The 16736-nt window shown below is 45.7% G+C and overlaps 1 protein-coding gene across 1 annotated transcript in view; it reads left to right on the top strand.

The window, feature by feature from the left end:
* The window catches only part of HMCN1 (hemicentin 1), a 921797-nt gene that overhangs the window by 69785 nt on the left and 835276 nt on the right, over positions 1 to 16736 (top strand). Inside the window, exons 3-4 of the mRNA XM_075322013.1 lie at positions 9062 to 9220; positions 12514 to 12636. Of these exons, the coding sequence (XP_075178128.1) occupies positions 9062 to 9220; positions 12514 to 12636 (282 nt within the window). The remainder of the gene's footprint in view (positions 1 to 9061; positions 9221 to 12513; positions 12637 to 16736) is intronic.

Below are 16736 nucleotides of genomic sequence, written 5' to 3'. Positions count from 1 at the left end.
TCTGGCCACATCTAGTCAGGGGTTTCAGGCAGCGTTAGAAGCTGACGACAGCCTGAAAGCTCTAAAGGAGCAGGCGGCACAGCCTCCCTCGGACTCGGACCCGGAGCGAGTGGTCTGGGACCAAGGACGGCTGTACCGGGTCACGGTCCAGCAGGGTTCACCGGAGGCGTGGCCCAGGGACCGACAGTTGGTGGTACCCTATCCGTTCCGGACGGAGTTGTTGCGGATCGCACATGAGATTCCGATGGCCGGACACCTAGGGATCGCTAAGACCAAGGCCAGGTTAAACCAGCATTTCTACTGGCCAAAAATGGGGGCCGATGTGGCTGCCTACTGCCGTTCGTGTGAAACCTGTCAGAGAGTGGGGAAGGCGGGGCCACACCCCAAAGCCCCACTGGTATCTCTGCCAATCATCGATGAGCCTTTCAGGAGGGTGGCTGTGGATCTGGTCGGCCCGCTGGCCATCCCCAGCAGCTCCGGGAAACGCTTCATACTGACGGTAGTGGACTATGCCACCCGGTACCCAGAAGCAGTGGCCTTGTCGTCCATTCGGGCTGACAAGGTGGCCACCGCATTGCTGGAGATTTTCTCCCGAGTGGGTTTTCCCCAGGAAATGCTCACTGACCGGGGGACCCAATTCATGTCCCAGCTGATGGAGGCCCTCTGTAAGCAAGTCCAGGTGCGACATCTGGTGGCCAGCCCGTACCATCCACAGACTAATGGCCTGTGCGAACGGTTTAATGGCACCTTAAAGCAGATGCTTAAGATGTTGGTCGACTCCCATGGGCGTGACTGGGAGCGGTATCTCCCCCACCTGTTATTTGCTTACTGGGAGGTTCCACAGGCCTCAACGGGATTCTCACCGTTTGAGCTCCTGTACGGGCGACGTGTGCGGGGCCCCCTGGCTCTGGTGAAAGAGGCTTGGGAAGGGGATTTGGCCATCCCTGGAGTGTCGGTTATCGAGTATGTCATGCGCTTTCGGGACAAAATGCAGGCCTTGACGCAACTGGTACACGACAATATGGCTCAAGCCCAGGCCGATCAGAAGCGTTGGTACGACCAGAACGCTTGTGAGAGGACCTACCAAGTGGGTCAAAAGGTGTGGGTACTGGTCCCCGTACCACAGGACAAGCTTCAGGCAGCCTGGGAAGGCCCATACCTCGTGTACCAGCAGCTCAACCCTGTAACGTACCTGGTCACCCTGGACCCTGCCCGTGGAAGGCGGAAGCCCTTCCATGTGAACATGATGAAGGCACATCATGAGCGGGAGGCATGTGCGCTCCCCGTGTGCAACCTGCCCGAGGAGGGAGAAGCGGAAACCCTCTTGGATATGCTAGCCCAGGTTAGGGCAGGCGGATCCATTGAGGATGTGGAGGTTGGCCACCAGCTCTTGGAGGACCAACGGTCCCAGCTGTGGGCCACCCTACACCCCTTCCGGGGGTTGTTTACCAACCAGCCTGGAAGGACTAACTTGGCTGTCCATCACGTGGACACTGGGGATCATCCCCCGATCCGGCGTTCAGCATATCGGGTCTCCCTGGAGGTGCAGCAACACATGCGCCAGGAGATTGACGAGATGCTGAAGCTGGGGGTGATCCAGGCATCCAACAGCGCTTGGGCCTCGCCTGTAGTCCTCGTCCCTAAGAAGGACCGAACCACTCGGTTCTGCGTGGACTACAGGGGGCTCAATGCTGTCACAGTCGCCGATGCATACCCAATGCCACGCATCGATGACCTGCTCGATCAGTTGGCCGGGGCTCAGTACCTGACCATCATGGATCTGAGCCGGGGATATTGGCAGATCCCCCTGACTCGCAAGGCCAGGGAACGCTCTGCCTTTATTACCCCATTTGGACTGTACGAGTCCACGGTGATGCCATTCGGGATGAGGAATGCCCCTGCCACTTTCCAGCGGATGGTCAACACCCTGCTCAAGGGACTTGAAGGGTACGCGGCCGCGTACCTGGATGACATTGCCGTCTTCAGTCCCACCTGGGAAGATCACCTAGAGCATCTAGCACAGGTGCTCAGGCGGATCCACCAGGCAGGTTTGACCATCAAGCCGGGAAAGTGTCAGCTGGCCATGAGCGAGGTCCAGTACCTCGGTCACCGGGTAGGCGGGAGAACACTGAAGCCCGAGCCTGAGAAAGTGGAAGCCATCGCATCCTGGCCCACCCCCAGGACCAAGAAGCAGGTGATGTCCTTCTTGGGGACCGCTGGGTACTATAGGAGGTTTGTTCCATGCTATAGTAGCCTGGCAAAGCCCTTGACGGACCTCACCAAGAAGAAGCTGCCCTCTGCAGTCGATTGGACAATGGACTGCGAGACAGCCTTCCGGGCCCTAAAGGACGCCCTGTCCAGCCCGCCCGTGCTACAGGCAGCCGACTTCACGCGGCCGTTTGTAGTACAGACCGACGCCAGTGACTTCGGCCTCGGTGCGGTGCTCAGCCAGGTGGACTCTGCGAGCCAAGAGCACCCAGTCTTGTACCTGAGCAGGAAGCTGTTACCACGGGAAGTGGCCTATTCCACGATGGAAAAGGAGTGCCTGGCCATAGTGTGGGCCCTGCAGCGTCTGCAACCCTATCTATACGGGCGCCACTTCATCGTGGAGACGGACCACAATCCCCTCAGCTGGTTGCACACCGTCTCTGGGACGAATGGGCGATTGTTGCGATGGAGCCTTGCGCTCCAGCAATACAACTTCACCATTCGCCACAAAAGGGGCCGGGACCACGGTAACGCAGACGGGCTGTCCCGACAAGGAGAGGTCGCGGACGGGCGCACGGGGGAACACCGGAGTGTGCTGCCCCCTAGCGCCCTCAAAAGGGGGGAGGTGTGAGGGAAACCCTGGGATATGAAGATGAATTATGACTTCCAGTCATAATCACTCTCATCACTCCATGGCAGTGCCCCCTCCCTTCTTGTTCTCAGATGTCCAGCATCTGTGAAGGTGTCACATCCTAGCAACACATCCCATGGCCATCTCCTGTGATATGGAGATTAGGTGATGTGGGAACAATGGACACAGGATGACTCCCTGCCGTGACCCTGTAGTAGGGGCTGCTATCTAGTTAGCAAGCTTGGAAGTATCCAGACAGGACGACTCCAGTAAAAAATGGTTCATATCTCGCAAGCCATATTTCCGATAAATATGGCAACCATAAAAATGGTGTCTCCGCATGCGGACGATGCTGGCACACCCTTTTTATGGGAGCAGGACCTGGGGAAATACCCCAGGCGTGATATCAGCCAATGGGGAACTAGTAGACAAGTCATGAGTCCTCTCGTTCTGTAGCTAAATTCATAGCTGTCACAATGAGAGCGTTGGCGTCCGCCTACGACGCTCCCAGGCAAAGTTATGGCCCATATTCCATGTGTGGGTATTGTCCATAACTCCAGCCAGGGGTGGAGCAGTGCTCCCTCTGAGGTCACTAAGGTAGGAGGGGACCTGGATTTGCCCAGGTTGATAACCCTACTTCGGCCATTTTCCAGTGTTCTTCTGCTCGGGGGCCTGGTTGGGAAAGACCTGTGAGGGAGTTCCTGGAAACCTGGTCTACAGCGCCCCCCTGTGGCCAGACGCACAAGGTAACTGCTGGAACTGTGTATGCCTGTTTGTAACCCATGCTTTGATTGTAACTGTACTCTGACATATGTATATTCTGTAGATTCCCTATTGTATATATTGTAGTTTCTAGTGTGGCTTTAGGCTGATTAAATTATATAATTAATCTTGGGCTGTTCTGTTATCTCGATCTTGAATCCCACGTCTGTGTGTTCGGCTAATAGTTACCGTGAAGCGGTTGGTGGCAGCGAGTTGTGCCAAGGATTATTGTGGGGAGGCCAGTGAGATTCGGGGAGGTTTTATATATTCCGCCCGCGGAGGTCGGGGGAATATATACCCTACTCTCACCGGGGACCCTTCAATAATCGGCATAAGTAGTATAGCGGCCTCCTTGCTTATTGTCGGGCAATTCCATAATTGGCCTGACTATAAGAGGGGCGCTAGAGAGCGCGTCACGTGCTCTGTCTGTCGGTCGGGAGGTATAAAGGAGGGGTGACCCCCACTTGTTACCCCCCGATTGTGACGTACTGGTAGCCAGCGCGGGGGATTTCTGAGTGACCCCCCCCGGTGGTTCGTGACAGTCGGACATTTCCATAATGTCGCACCAATAGGAGATACGATGTTGTTCCTTGTTCCTGCGGCAGCACACATCGCTGTGTGTGAAGCCGCAGGAGCAAGGAACATCTCCTTACCTGCATCCACTGGCTATGCAAAAGGAAGGTAGTGGGCGGGATGTTTACGTCCCGCTCATCTCTGCCCCTCCACTTCTATTGGCCGCCTGCCGTGTGATGTCACTGTGACGCCACATGACCTGCCCGCTTAGGAAGGAGGCGGGTCGCCGGCCAGAGCAACGTCGCAGGGCAGGTAAGTGCGTGTGAAGCTGCCATAGTGATATTGTTCGCTACGGCAGCTATCACAAGATATCGCATGTGCGACAGGGGCGGGTACTATCGAGCTCGGCATCGCTATCATCGGCTAGCGATGTCGCAAAGTGCAAAGTACCCCTAAGAGTGCTATGCTTTTAAACAATATGACACAGCCAATATGATGATGTCATGTCTTTGGAAGCTTCTGATACATTTCTTGGCAATATCTGAGTTAATTAGAGACACACCTGTGGATGTATTTTAATGCACACCTGAATCACATTGATTCTTTGTGTAGCATCATGGGAAAGTCAAAAGAAATCAGCCAAGAGGAAGAGATTCTCAGGAAGAGAATTGTGAGCTTTACCCTAGCCTTCCCCAGCCTGAGAATATCGGCCCGCTGCTGTGTGCTTACCTCGGCTGGGTATCATTTGGGGGGGACCGCACGTTTTTTTTAAATTATTTATTTCACTACATGATATAGACCCGCCCACCGACGGCTGTGATTGGTTGCAGTGAGAAATCTGTCACTCAGTGTGGGGGCGTGTCTGATTGCAACCAATCATAGGCACCGGTGGGTAGGGGAAGCAGGGAATACGAGATGGAATAATGAGCGGCCGGCATTTTAAAAAGCTGAAGAACCCGCCACAGTGTGACAGCCGTGCAATGCTGTGCTGGTGATCAGTGAGTATGAAAGAGAGAGGGAGAGACCGACAGACCAAAATGGCCACTGGCTCATATAGCCCCTCTGACGTTGTGCGGTCAAACCAATCACAGTAAGACCACAACAAAGATGGCTGTGGTGTTACTGTGAGGGTAAGCAACATCAGATGTGTTCATTGGCTGGAAAAAGGCGCCAGGAAGTCAGAAATGAAAATAAAGTATAAAAGTGAATACCATATTAGCCGTCAGATAGCGAATACCTCGAATACTCTATTATTCGTTGGATACCGAATAGTGGCGAATACATTCGCTCATCTCTAGCCATTATCCACAGTGAAACGATTACTGTATCAACATGGGCTGAAAGGCCACTCGGCCAGGAAGAAACCATTACTCCAAAAGAAACACACAGGAACAAAGACCTTAATTTTTGAAGACATGTCCTGTGCACTGACAAAGCTAAAATTGAACTATTTGGCCATAATGACCATCGATACATCTGGAAGAAAAAGGGAGAAGCTTTGAAGCCTAAGAACACCATCCCTGAATAGGATAACTGAAGTGAGCACTAATATATATATATGAGTGCAAGCCAAAAATACATACTATATATAAGAATAAGGCTGCACATCAAACTTAGATAATGGTATAATGCCTCAAGCATATGGAAAAATATTGGAATATACAATGAAAAATGCTACTTGCTAATTTGAACATGTGAATAATGAATTGCATACCTGCTATGAATATTAGGAAAAAGGAGATATTTAGCAATCGCATTGATCAATGTAACTGAGCCCCAAAACCTCGTCAAGGTATATCTCTATATTGGGGTCCCTAGCTCTGTGACCCTAACTGTGTGTCATCTCATTGCAATTAAAAACTGCTATGGGTGGAGAGGGGTAACTAAGGACTTTCTTATATAGGAGATGGAAAAAACATGGCCGAAAGGGGCGGAGCTGTGTTTACATTCAGAAAAAATACATATAACTGAATAGGATAACTGAAGTGAGCACTAATATATATATATGAGTGCAAGCCAAAAATACATACTATATATAAGAATAAGGCTGCACATCAAACTTAGATAATGGTATAATGCCTCAAGCATATGGAAAAATATTGGAATATACAATGAAAAATGCTACTTGCTAATTTGAACATGTGAATAATGAATTGCATACCTGCTATGAATATTAGGAAAAAGGAGATATTTAGCAATCGCATTGATCAATGTAACTGAGCCCCAAAACCTCGTCAAGGTATATCTCTATATTGGGGTCCCTAGCTCTGTGACCCTAACTGTGTGTCATCTCATTGCAATTAAAAACTGCTATGGGTGGAGAGGGGTAACTAAGGACTTTCTTATAAAGGAGATGGAAAAAACATGGCCGAAAGGGGCGGAGCTGTGTTCACATTCAGAAAAAATACATATAACTGAATAGGATAACTGAAGTGAGCACTAATATATATATATGAGTGCAAGCCAAAAATACATACTATATATAAGAATAAGGCTGCACATCAAACTTAGATAATGGTATAATGCCTCAAGCATATGGAAAAATATTGGAATATACAATGAAAAATGCTACTTGCTAATTTGAACATGTGAATAATGAATTGCATACCTGCTATGAATATTAGGAAAAAGGAGATATTTAGCAATCGCATTGATCAATGTAACTGAGCCCCAAAACCTCGTCAAGGTATATCTCTATATTGGGGTCCCTAGCTCTGTGACCCTAACTGTGTGTCATCTCATTGCAATTAAAAACTGCTATGGGTGGAGAGGGGTAACTAAGGACTTTCTTATATAGGAGATGGAAAAAACATGGCCGAAAGGGGCGGAGCTGTGTTCACATTCAGAAAAAATACATATAACTGAATAGGATAACTGAAGTGAGCACTAATATATATATATGAGTGCAAGCCAAAAATACATACTATATATAAGAATAAGGCTGCACATCAAACTTAGATAATGGTATAATGCCTCAAGCATATGGAAAAATATTGGAATATACAATGAAAAATGCTACTTGCTAATTTGAACATGTGAATAATGAATTGCATACCTGCTATGAATATTAGGAAAAAGGAGATATTTAGCAATCGCATTGATCAATGTAACTGAGCCCCAAAACCTCGTCAAGGTATATCTCTATATTGGGGTCCCTAGCTCTGTGACCCTAACTGTGTGTCATCTCATTGCAATTAAAAACTGCTATGGGTGGAGAGGGGTAACTAAGGACTTTCTTATATAGGAGATGGAAAAAACATGGCCGAAAGGGGCGGAGCTGTGTTCACATTCAGAAAAAATACATATAACTGAATAGGATAACTGAAGTGAGCACTAATATATATATATGAGTGCAAGCCAAAAATACATACTATATATAAGAATAAGGCTGCACATCAAACTTAGATAATGGTATAATGCCTCAAGCATATGGAAAAATATTGGAATATACAATGAAAAATGCTACTTGCTAATTTGAACATGTGAATAATGAATTGCATACCTGCTATGAATATTAGGAATATTAGGAAAAAGGAGATATATAAGAAAGTCCTTAGTTACCCCTCTCCACCCATAGCAGTTTGCATGAGATATCTGCAAATTTCAAAATATTTTCCCATTTTCAACAATTTTATAAAGCCTTAAACAAGGTTATTGCCTAATACTTAGCAGTGGATCGCATTCATCTAAATCGCGATCAGTAATTGCATTTATGGATATTATCTTTATAAGCATAATGCTTACATTTTGCCATATGTAATGATTAATATTGTTCTGATTTTAGCATGCTGCTCTTATACCCACTTGTGTCATGTTTGGTATGTTTAACCCCAGTTTTCATTTTTGCGTTTTCGTTTTTTCCTCCCCTTTTTCCCAGAGCCACTTTATCATGATGTCATTACACCCCTAGTAATATAATCCTTGGGGTACATTGATTATGTTTACAAGCATCCTGATGAGTTCACTGCTTGTTGGGTGCATGAAACGCGTTGAGCAGTGAATATGTAATACATTAGACAGAAATGCATGCAGTTTTAACAGTTTATGTCTGATACTGACTATACTATATCTTAACATGCTGCAATATTAGCCAAGCATCACTGCTTCTATTAGCAGACTTTATTATATCCTAATGGCAGGAGATGCTGCAGTTATTTGGCTAATTGAGCTGCAGATGTTAGTGCTACACAATTAACATATTGAGTCTATGAGGCTGTTTTTCCTCCTACTATGTACTGTATAACATCTTCCAAGGGAAGGTTTATCTTCTATAGCCCCGTCTATTTCTTTAGTGTTGGTTCCAACATTAGTTTATGGTATTTGGGCAGTTACTTCTACGAGTGATGCCTAAATGGTGACTATCACTATGTCCCACTGTTAATGTTATTCGAACCTCTTTTATGGTATATTTAGAGTTGGGGTCCCTACATGGTTGCTAATTAATTATACTCCATGCAGATATTGTTTATAGCATCCCTGCTAATTGAAGAATAGTGTGGTCCAGACTTTTTCGGCACGGTGGAAACATCATTCAATTAAAAATAATAATAATAATAGTAATAATAATAATAAAGGTTATATTTTAATAATTTTCCCACCCTAGTCAGTTATCCCTGGAGGTTTGGACTCAGCAGTTATGAAATCAGCAGATCGTTGATGACTTTTTTGTTTTATGCCCCTCAGCACTTGGTGACCCTGCTATGAAACTTTACGTGATTACGGTGCCCCCTCATAGCTGAGTCGCATAGATTCATGAATTCGTGTGTAGTGTATTTATTTTATGTGGTCGGTATATCATTCTAATATGGAAAAATTGAATAATTGCTTTATCACCTTATCTACACTATAGGTCATTGTTGGTTAGATAACCTCTGTATCTGATTTGTGTAAACCATTTCTAAATAATGAATTACTTTGTTGTGTTGCTTTTATTTTACCAAAATGCAGGGTGGTGGTGATTGCCCAGAAATGAGTGTAGGAGCTATAAAGATTGCCCTGGAAATATCTCTCCCTGGATCATTTATTTATGTGTTTACTGATGCAAGATCGAAAGATTACCAGCTCGCCAATGATGTCCTACAGCTGATACAACAGAAACAGTCACAAGTGAGTATGAAGACCCCACACATTGGGGACAGCTTTTTCTCCCCACTACCCCATACACAGGAGCACTGGGCTGAGTATTCCTGTAATTTCTATGAGGCAGATTCTCCCACAATTATCTAGTAGCAGCTCGGGAGAACAAATGAATGGTCAAATTCCCCAATCCAGATCTTTGTTTCCCTCAATGTCATCTGTGGGGATGATGCCAGAGGCACCCATACATATTCAACTGTTGGCTGAAACCACTCTGTGGTTGGTTGACTTTAGTCTAATGTGTAAGGGGGGCCTTTAAGACATTCCTATTTGTAAAAGTTTGCCATATTTTTTAGACTTTAGGATGCACCTTACTATAAGACGCACCCTTGGTTTAGTCCACAGAACATAAGACAAACATATTTCCTGCTAATACAATATTTTCTGAAGGTGTAAAGTCATGGAGGTGTGATTTCCACTAACTTTTTGCAGTAGAGTAAAATAGGGATATAATAGATCCATAGTGTTTTGTTGCAACATCTGTATTATGCAGATATCACTTTACAACACTCACATCATGTACACCCTCTACAGTGCACACATTAATACAGAAAACTATTGCATGTGAAGGAATGCATGCATGGTGGGCCATGATGGCTCTGCACTCTTTTGCCAGAGGAACTCAGTGTTTGTAAACAGCATTGGACAGGGTGTGCAACACAATTCTCTTCATGGCAGCATCCACCACTCCACAGGCTGTCACCATCATAGACATAGGAGATAGACACATGACCCTGGAGCTCTCTTGACAAAACAACACAGATCAGTTTATTTCATCTTCCACCATCATGACAGACATGGCCACACTTCTACCGTCCTGTTCCCGCTTTCTCCAGGTGCATTGCATCTGGCCTTTCCCTCTAACTGGGACCTAGTCCTCCAGTTACTGGGCTTATGTCTCCTCTTCCCCATTTTGTCTCTTTGGCTATCTGTAGTACTCTCACTGCCCCTGACGGCTTCTAGTCACTCGACTTCCTTTGGCTCGTCCGAGGCTCTCTGCCCCGACAGCCGTCTAGTCCCTGGACTCTTCTAAGCTCCTCCCAAGGTGAGCTTTAGGCTCTGAACCCTTGGAGGATACCTCCAGGTTCCCCAACAAGCCCAAGTTACAAGGCTATGTACTCACTCCAGGAACCCCACTGCAGAACTAGCTCTCAGCTCTCTCATTAACCAGAAAGTGACTCCGTGCTCAACACTACATCCACCCCACAGAGATCTGAACTTAAAATGAACTGTTTCTGCTACTAACAAAATCTATCTACATAACATTCCTATGCTTTATATTACTTCTTATAAATGATATCCTAAACCTTTACCTTACACTACATTCTACTTAACATTCTCCATTCTGCTATTTCTGACAAATACACAATGTTAACACATTTACACCACATAACACTTTATATTTTATATAACCATACACTTTATATTGTAGGGGTCTCAACCACTCTTACATGCCTCCCCACTTAAATCTAGTTGTCCGAGAACAGAACTTTACTACACATATCTATAACACATTACTTTAAAGTCCGTTATCGATGGCTAAAGCTAGAGTCCAGTTTGTTTATCTAGGTATCAGACGAGGTTGCTAACTTTTTAAGCAGGCTGCCCGCAGGCAACAGTCCGATTAGCTGTTAGCGAATTGTCCATAAATCTGCCTGTTTCTAGTAGGGAATGCAACAGTCCCGAACACATTTCTCATTGTCACCTAATTCCTTCCTCCTCTTCACCTCTTTGGAAATGAAAGTCACTGATGTACAACACTGCTCGGGTAGGAATCCTGGCGACATGGGCAAGGGGCAACTCCATGGGACAAAGTCCATGAGATAAAAGGGCAAGGTCCATGGGCCAAGGACAGTAGGCAAAGTTCATAGGCTTGGACAGAGTTAATGGAGGAGGGTACATACCTTTCCTGCCACTCGCAGTCCTGCCATTCAGCAGAGGGTTGTGCATGTGCGCCAAACAAAACCGGGAAGAAAAAACAAACAACAACTTTGGCCGCTCTGGGCTAACTTCTTCAGGGAGCCAGATTTCCTGACTCCCCCCCACAGAACACAAAACAGTCCCGCAGGCATAAATGGAACCAGCACAACAGTGGGCGCTGTGGGACAGGTTCCTCTCACAGCCACTTCAACACTTCTCCTCACCAGCTTCAGACCTAGGTAGCCTTGGACTCAGTCACCTTCACGTACATGGCTGAGTGGGCACCCTGGGTCACATACATGACAGCTGGTACTTATGTGGGATCGCACCTGGTTGGTGCAGACTCATCCCTGCCACAGGATTATGGACCTCCGGGAGCAGCCACTGCAGTCTCCAGTCCAGGTATTGAGTCCCGGACGTTTCGGGGACCCTCCGGATCCAACAGACCTCCTGGCAGCAGAACATTTTTCTTACCACCACAACGACTTTCCAAGTCCAACTGTCTAGGCCTTCGTTGGGGCAGAACCCTGAGCCATGAGCCTTTACGCTCAGGTCACACTCCGCATTGCTCCATCGTAGTCTTTTCACTCTCCAACAATGGCCCCTACCTGTATTGTTGGGGGAGTCTCAATCTTCCAGACCGCACCCTTCAGGGTGAGGCCTCTTCTGGATGCTCCTCCTGTTTCTTCAAGGCCGTTGTCCATTCTGCATCAGCTTCTTGAGTTGGCTCTCCCCCTCTGGCGCAGCTGCCGGAGGTGGGCACCACTGAACACAGGGCATCTCTTAATCTCCAGCTTACGAGCACACAGGTTAGCGCTTTGTTCTCCTTTTCTTCAGTGCCACCCATGACTGGCATGGCCCATGCTCGGCTTCAGGCTATGTCCTGCCATCTTTATTTCCATGGCCCATAACGTTCCATCTCAGGTGTCTTTCCAGCAGCCCACCTTGTGCAGGGAATGACCATGCTCGCAGCACCACTTGAAGGCAGGTGCCGGGCCATGATGATCTTGAAACATTGTTACTACGAGGCCAAAAAGACAGATAATCAGCAGGGTAAGTATACCTTCACATGCATGAAACATAAGGATGGAATTTAGGTATAGAACTATGTACTGAATAGGTAACACTTCAAATTTTTTTTTTACACATACTTTTTGCTATTTACTTATGGTGGATGATGTTCCCTACTTGACACCAAAAGAGCATCCAATATTTGACAATGAATGCAGAGCCCTAATATTGTTGTAAGTTACCCCCCATTTAGAGCGAGGCTGAAGTCACACTCAGTACGCTACCATTTATGACACTGAAGTCCTAGAAGTGCACGCATTATATTCCGACAGGTTGTGTTTGTATTGACTGGAGACTGCGATGACAGAAGTCACGTTGGCTACAAGATCTATGAGGAAATTGCTTCTACCAGCTCTGGCCAAGTATTTCATCTGGACAAGAAGCAGGTTAATGAGGTAAAGTAACCCACCATCATAGGCTCCGCTTTGTATGCTCATATTATACCAGACACAGGTTTCTACATTCACAGCTATTTGTTAAAATAAGGAGCCACCAGGTATCTCTCTCTATGTGGCAGAATTGTTTACACTGATCAATATCTGCATTAAATTTTACCATAAACATTCTCACTTTTCTTATATATAATCATCATTGTCTTTTATATGGCAGCAGAATTTTTAGTCAGTTTTGAAATGTAAGTGATGAAAGAATATATGCGGCAGCTCACACCTTAAACTGCCATAGATGCTATTTCAAATGTAATATATGGGCTTGAAACATTGAAAGTTTTAACAGCATGTTTTCCCTGCGTACTTTTTCCATTGAGAAAATGTAGTGTTGTACAGTACCAGCAAAGTGAGTGTGATTTCTGAAGTCTCTTGCATTTGCTTCTTATATTTTTTCTTGTGGATTTACATCAAGGCGTTTCTTTCATATCCGCAGCAGATCAGTTATTTCACCGACGTTGCTGTGGCCGCCGAACAATCTCTCCTTTAAGGGGGAGGTTCGTTCAGCATCACAGCGGCGTCACTAAGTGGCCGCCCAATAGAAGTGGAGGGGGCGGAGATGAGTGGCCGGAACATCCCGGCCACCTCCTTCCTTCCTCATTGCCAGCGGCCGCAGGTACGATGTTGTTCCTCGTTCCTGTGGTGTCATACATAGCGATGTGTGCTGCCGCAGGAACGACAACCTGCGTTCCAAACGAGGAACGATTTTTTAAAAATGAACGACGTGTACACGACGAACGATTTGACACCTTTTTGCGATCGTTACAGATCGCAAAAAGGTGTCACACACAATGACATCGCTAACGAGGCCGGATGTGCGTCACCAACACCGTGACACCGATGATATCTCGAGAGCGATATCGTTGTGTGAAAATGGACCTTAAGGTCAGGGTTACACTGGTGTATGGCATCAGATGCAAGATAATAGGATGCTAAGGTGAAATCTTTTGTCCTTGCAGAGACCTGACCAACCAGTTCTGGCATGCCAGTGAGGAGTCTTATAGCTGCAATGCTCCTTTGGGTAATATTCAAATTGCCTCTTCGGGGAGGGAGGAGACAAACTCTAGCACCACCTATTGGAAGTAGCAATCCTAAAAGTCAAAAGTGGCTCTTTAACAAGCCTTTTCATATGACCTACGATTTATGCCAGATCAGAACCTCAATTTCCAGACACGGTGTTTTGGGGTGATTGCCCCTCGTCAGTGCAAAGTATGAGATCTGATCTGGCTGTATGAGAAGCTATTATGGGGTCTAAGGGGAAATCTTTTCTCTTTGCGGAGACCTGACAAACTAGTTCTGGCTGCCAGTGAGGAGACTTATAGCTGCAATGCTTCTCTGGGAAATAATAGGATGCCAGCCAAACGCTAATGACACTTCGCTCAGACTTTGCTGTGATCATGAGCCGAGTGTTATTTAATGTGATCTCATTCTCTCGTATGGGAGAATCAGAGCACAGGTGTGGAGAATTAGGAGAGAATAATTTCTCCATCTTCTCCATTTCCTGTCGGGGCGTATTTCGGACTATACTGATCACACCCGAGTTCTGTCCGATGTTGCTCACACCCATAGACTTGTATGGGTGCACACTGTCCATTATAAGCTAACAATTTTTTTTCTTATGTCGATTTGGCAGGAGGAAAAAAAAGCTGGTCGGCATTGTCCCATAGAAAAACATTGCAGCGAGTAGTATCTGCTAAAACATCGAATAGCTCTCGTCCGATTTACACACAATGTGAACGAGCCCTTTCACTTTTTATTATTACAGAAAAATCTATGGCAATATTGAGCGTGTACACATACCCTGTATTGGATTATTTCAGAGGAAAAATCTGAAGTATAAGGGCTGGTTCACACAAGCATATGTACCGCCCCTGTGGAAGCAGCCGAGCTATTCGGATCCGGATTCACTGTGGCTCGAGGGTCTCCGGACCCGGGGTCGTGCGGCCACTCGAATAAAAAGAGGGGGAAGTATTTACAGGGGAGTTATAGTTCGTGACGCCACCCGTGGTGTGTGGTAATTAGGAGTACCACCGCTGCTGTTGGGAGTACCCGGGGATGATAGAACGGGGCAGCAAGGTGTTGGAACCCTCCACGAGTAGGGGATGCCCTGGGACTCGGTGAAGGCTGGGAAGTGCCGTGGGGATGAAGGGGTCACTCTCGTACTCACTCAGTTCATAATCAGACACCAACAACTGGGTAAACCAAGTCTCTGGGTACTGCTGCCACTGAGGGGAGCTCGTCCGGGGCTCGTCCCCAAGTGGTGCTGCCTGGTGGTCCGTGACCTTCCTCCTGGCACTTAGTTTAGACTTCAACTTGATGGCCCGGTAGCTTGGAACTAGCCGGGCCCCCCTCCCCACTATACAAAAAGGTTAGCTCGGGCACACTTAAAAATGAGAGTCTGAGACAGGATGATGCTTGACAATCAATTTGCTTGTTTTTATTGGTACAAAGGTCAAAGGAATTCAATTCTAACGTTTCGGCCTCTACACATAGGCCTTCGTCAGAGAAAATCTATAGTGAAAATATACAGAAAGAAAAAAACATGTTAATAAAGACATAATCGTAATATCGCACATCTGCGTTACATGGAGAGATGGTAGAAGAAATTCAGACATCTACCAAAAACAAGATCAATAAATTGATATATTAGAAAAAGCCATTCAATAAAGAGTTTCGTATTCCATATACGGCATAACAATAAGGAATGAAAAATGAAAATTTCATATACAGAGGGAAAAAATCGCCATCAAGTAGATAATTGAAACCATACAAAAACGTACCTATATGGTCATAGGAGATAAACACATGTATTTCCCATATAAAGGAGATCCAGATAGAGAGTTTTAATTGCCTAAAAAATAGACATGAATTTAGAGATAGAACCCGACATGTATTTCAAAAAAAGGTATTGGAGAGGAGGAGTGTCTCTGTAAAGGGAAGCGGCGGGAGAGAAGGTAGAGGTATGGTAGCAAGGTTGCAGAGGCGGAGTCAAAAAAGGTTGACGGTGACCAACAAAGGACGAAAAAAGAGAGACAAAAGAGAAGAAAGGAAGAAAGAAAAAAGAAAAAAGAAAATAGAAGGAAAAAAGAAAAGAGAAAAGAAAACAAACAAATATACAAGGAAGGAGAAGCAAAACAATGAGAAGAGAAGTCAGAAACAAAGATAAGTCTGAACAGAAATACCTTTGCTGTTGACCAATATTAGTATGCCAAGGGGAGGGAATGAGGGCAAGTACTCCAAAGATGTTATCAGAATTGTGAATTCCACTATAAAATACTGTGGTAAGAAATATAAATAGTGAGACATAGGGTAACATAATGCTATAATAGCCATTAAGTCATAATTTGGGAGGATATACATACCCAATGGGTATCTTATAGCGAGAGTAGATAGTGTCCTCACAACAAAGAGGAAAATGGTGACCAGCAGTGGCCGCGTATTAGAACCTATAGGTGTAAATATATGCCAATATATATGTGTATGTTCATTAAAAGGACAAGCATATGATGATAAAAACACTACAAACCGCTCAGATGTAGATTGGCACAGATCTACGTGGGTATACTGGTAATAGTGAGATCCTCACAACTGGCAAGGCAGTAAAAGCTTGGTGTATTGACTTATGATACCCTATAAATGAAAAAGTGCATCAATGTATGTATACAAATGCCTCAGGTGGGGAATCATAGATACAAAACAGCATTACATACCGCACAGGAGTGAATTGGCATCACATAAGTCCCAAAGTGGACAGTCACCCTAAGGGTTAGAGTACTAAGCTGTATGTGCCTGTAAAACATATAAACAGGTATCTATAGTGAGTCAACAGCACAAGGAAATAGGGAAGTGTAAAATCATTTAACACACCTGGTATGCTGATGAGGAGCAAGAATAGGAAGATTAAGGAGAGCTCATCACATTCCTAAAGACAAAAGATAAGTAAAGAATAGAGAGCAAACAACATCATAAGAGAACTGTGAGAATAGAGCAGTGGTAGCCATGGAAATAACTGTACCTGGGAGAAGAGAAAAACTCAGAGGCATGGGTTG

This window comes from Anomaloglossus baeobatrachus, chromosome 8, assembly GCF_048569485.1.
Source record: "Anomaloglossus baeobatrachus isolate aAnoBae1 chromosome 8, aAnoBae1.hap1, whole genome shotgun sequence".
Taxonomy (NCBI): domain Eukaryota; kingdom Metazoa; phylum Chordata; class Amphibia; order Anura; family Aromobatidae; genus Anomaloglossus; species Anomaloglossus baeobatrachus.
Note: the sequence above shows the minus strand (reverse complement) of the source record. Positions and strands in the feature narration are given on the sequence as shown.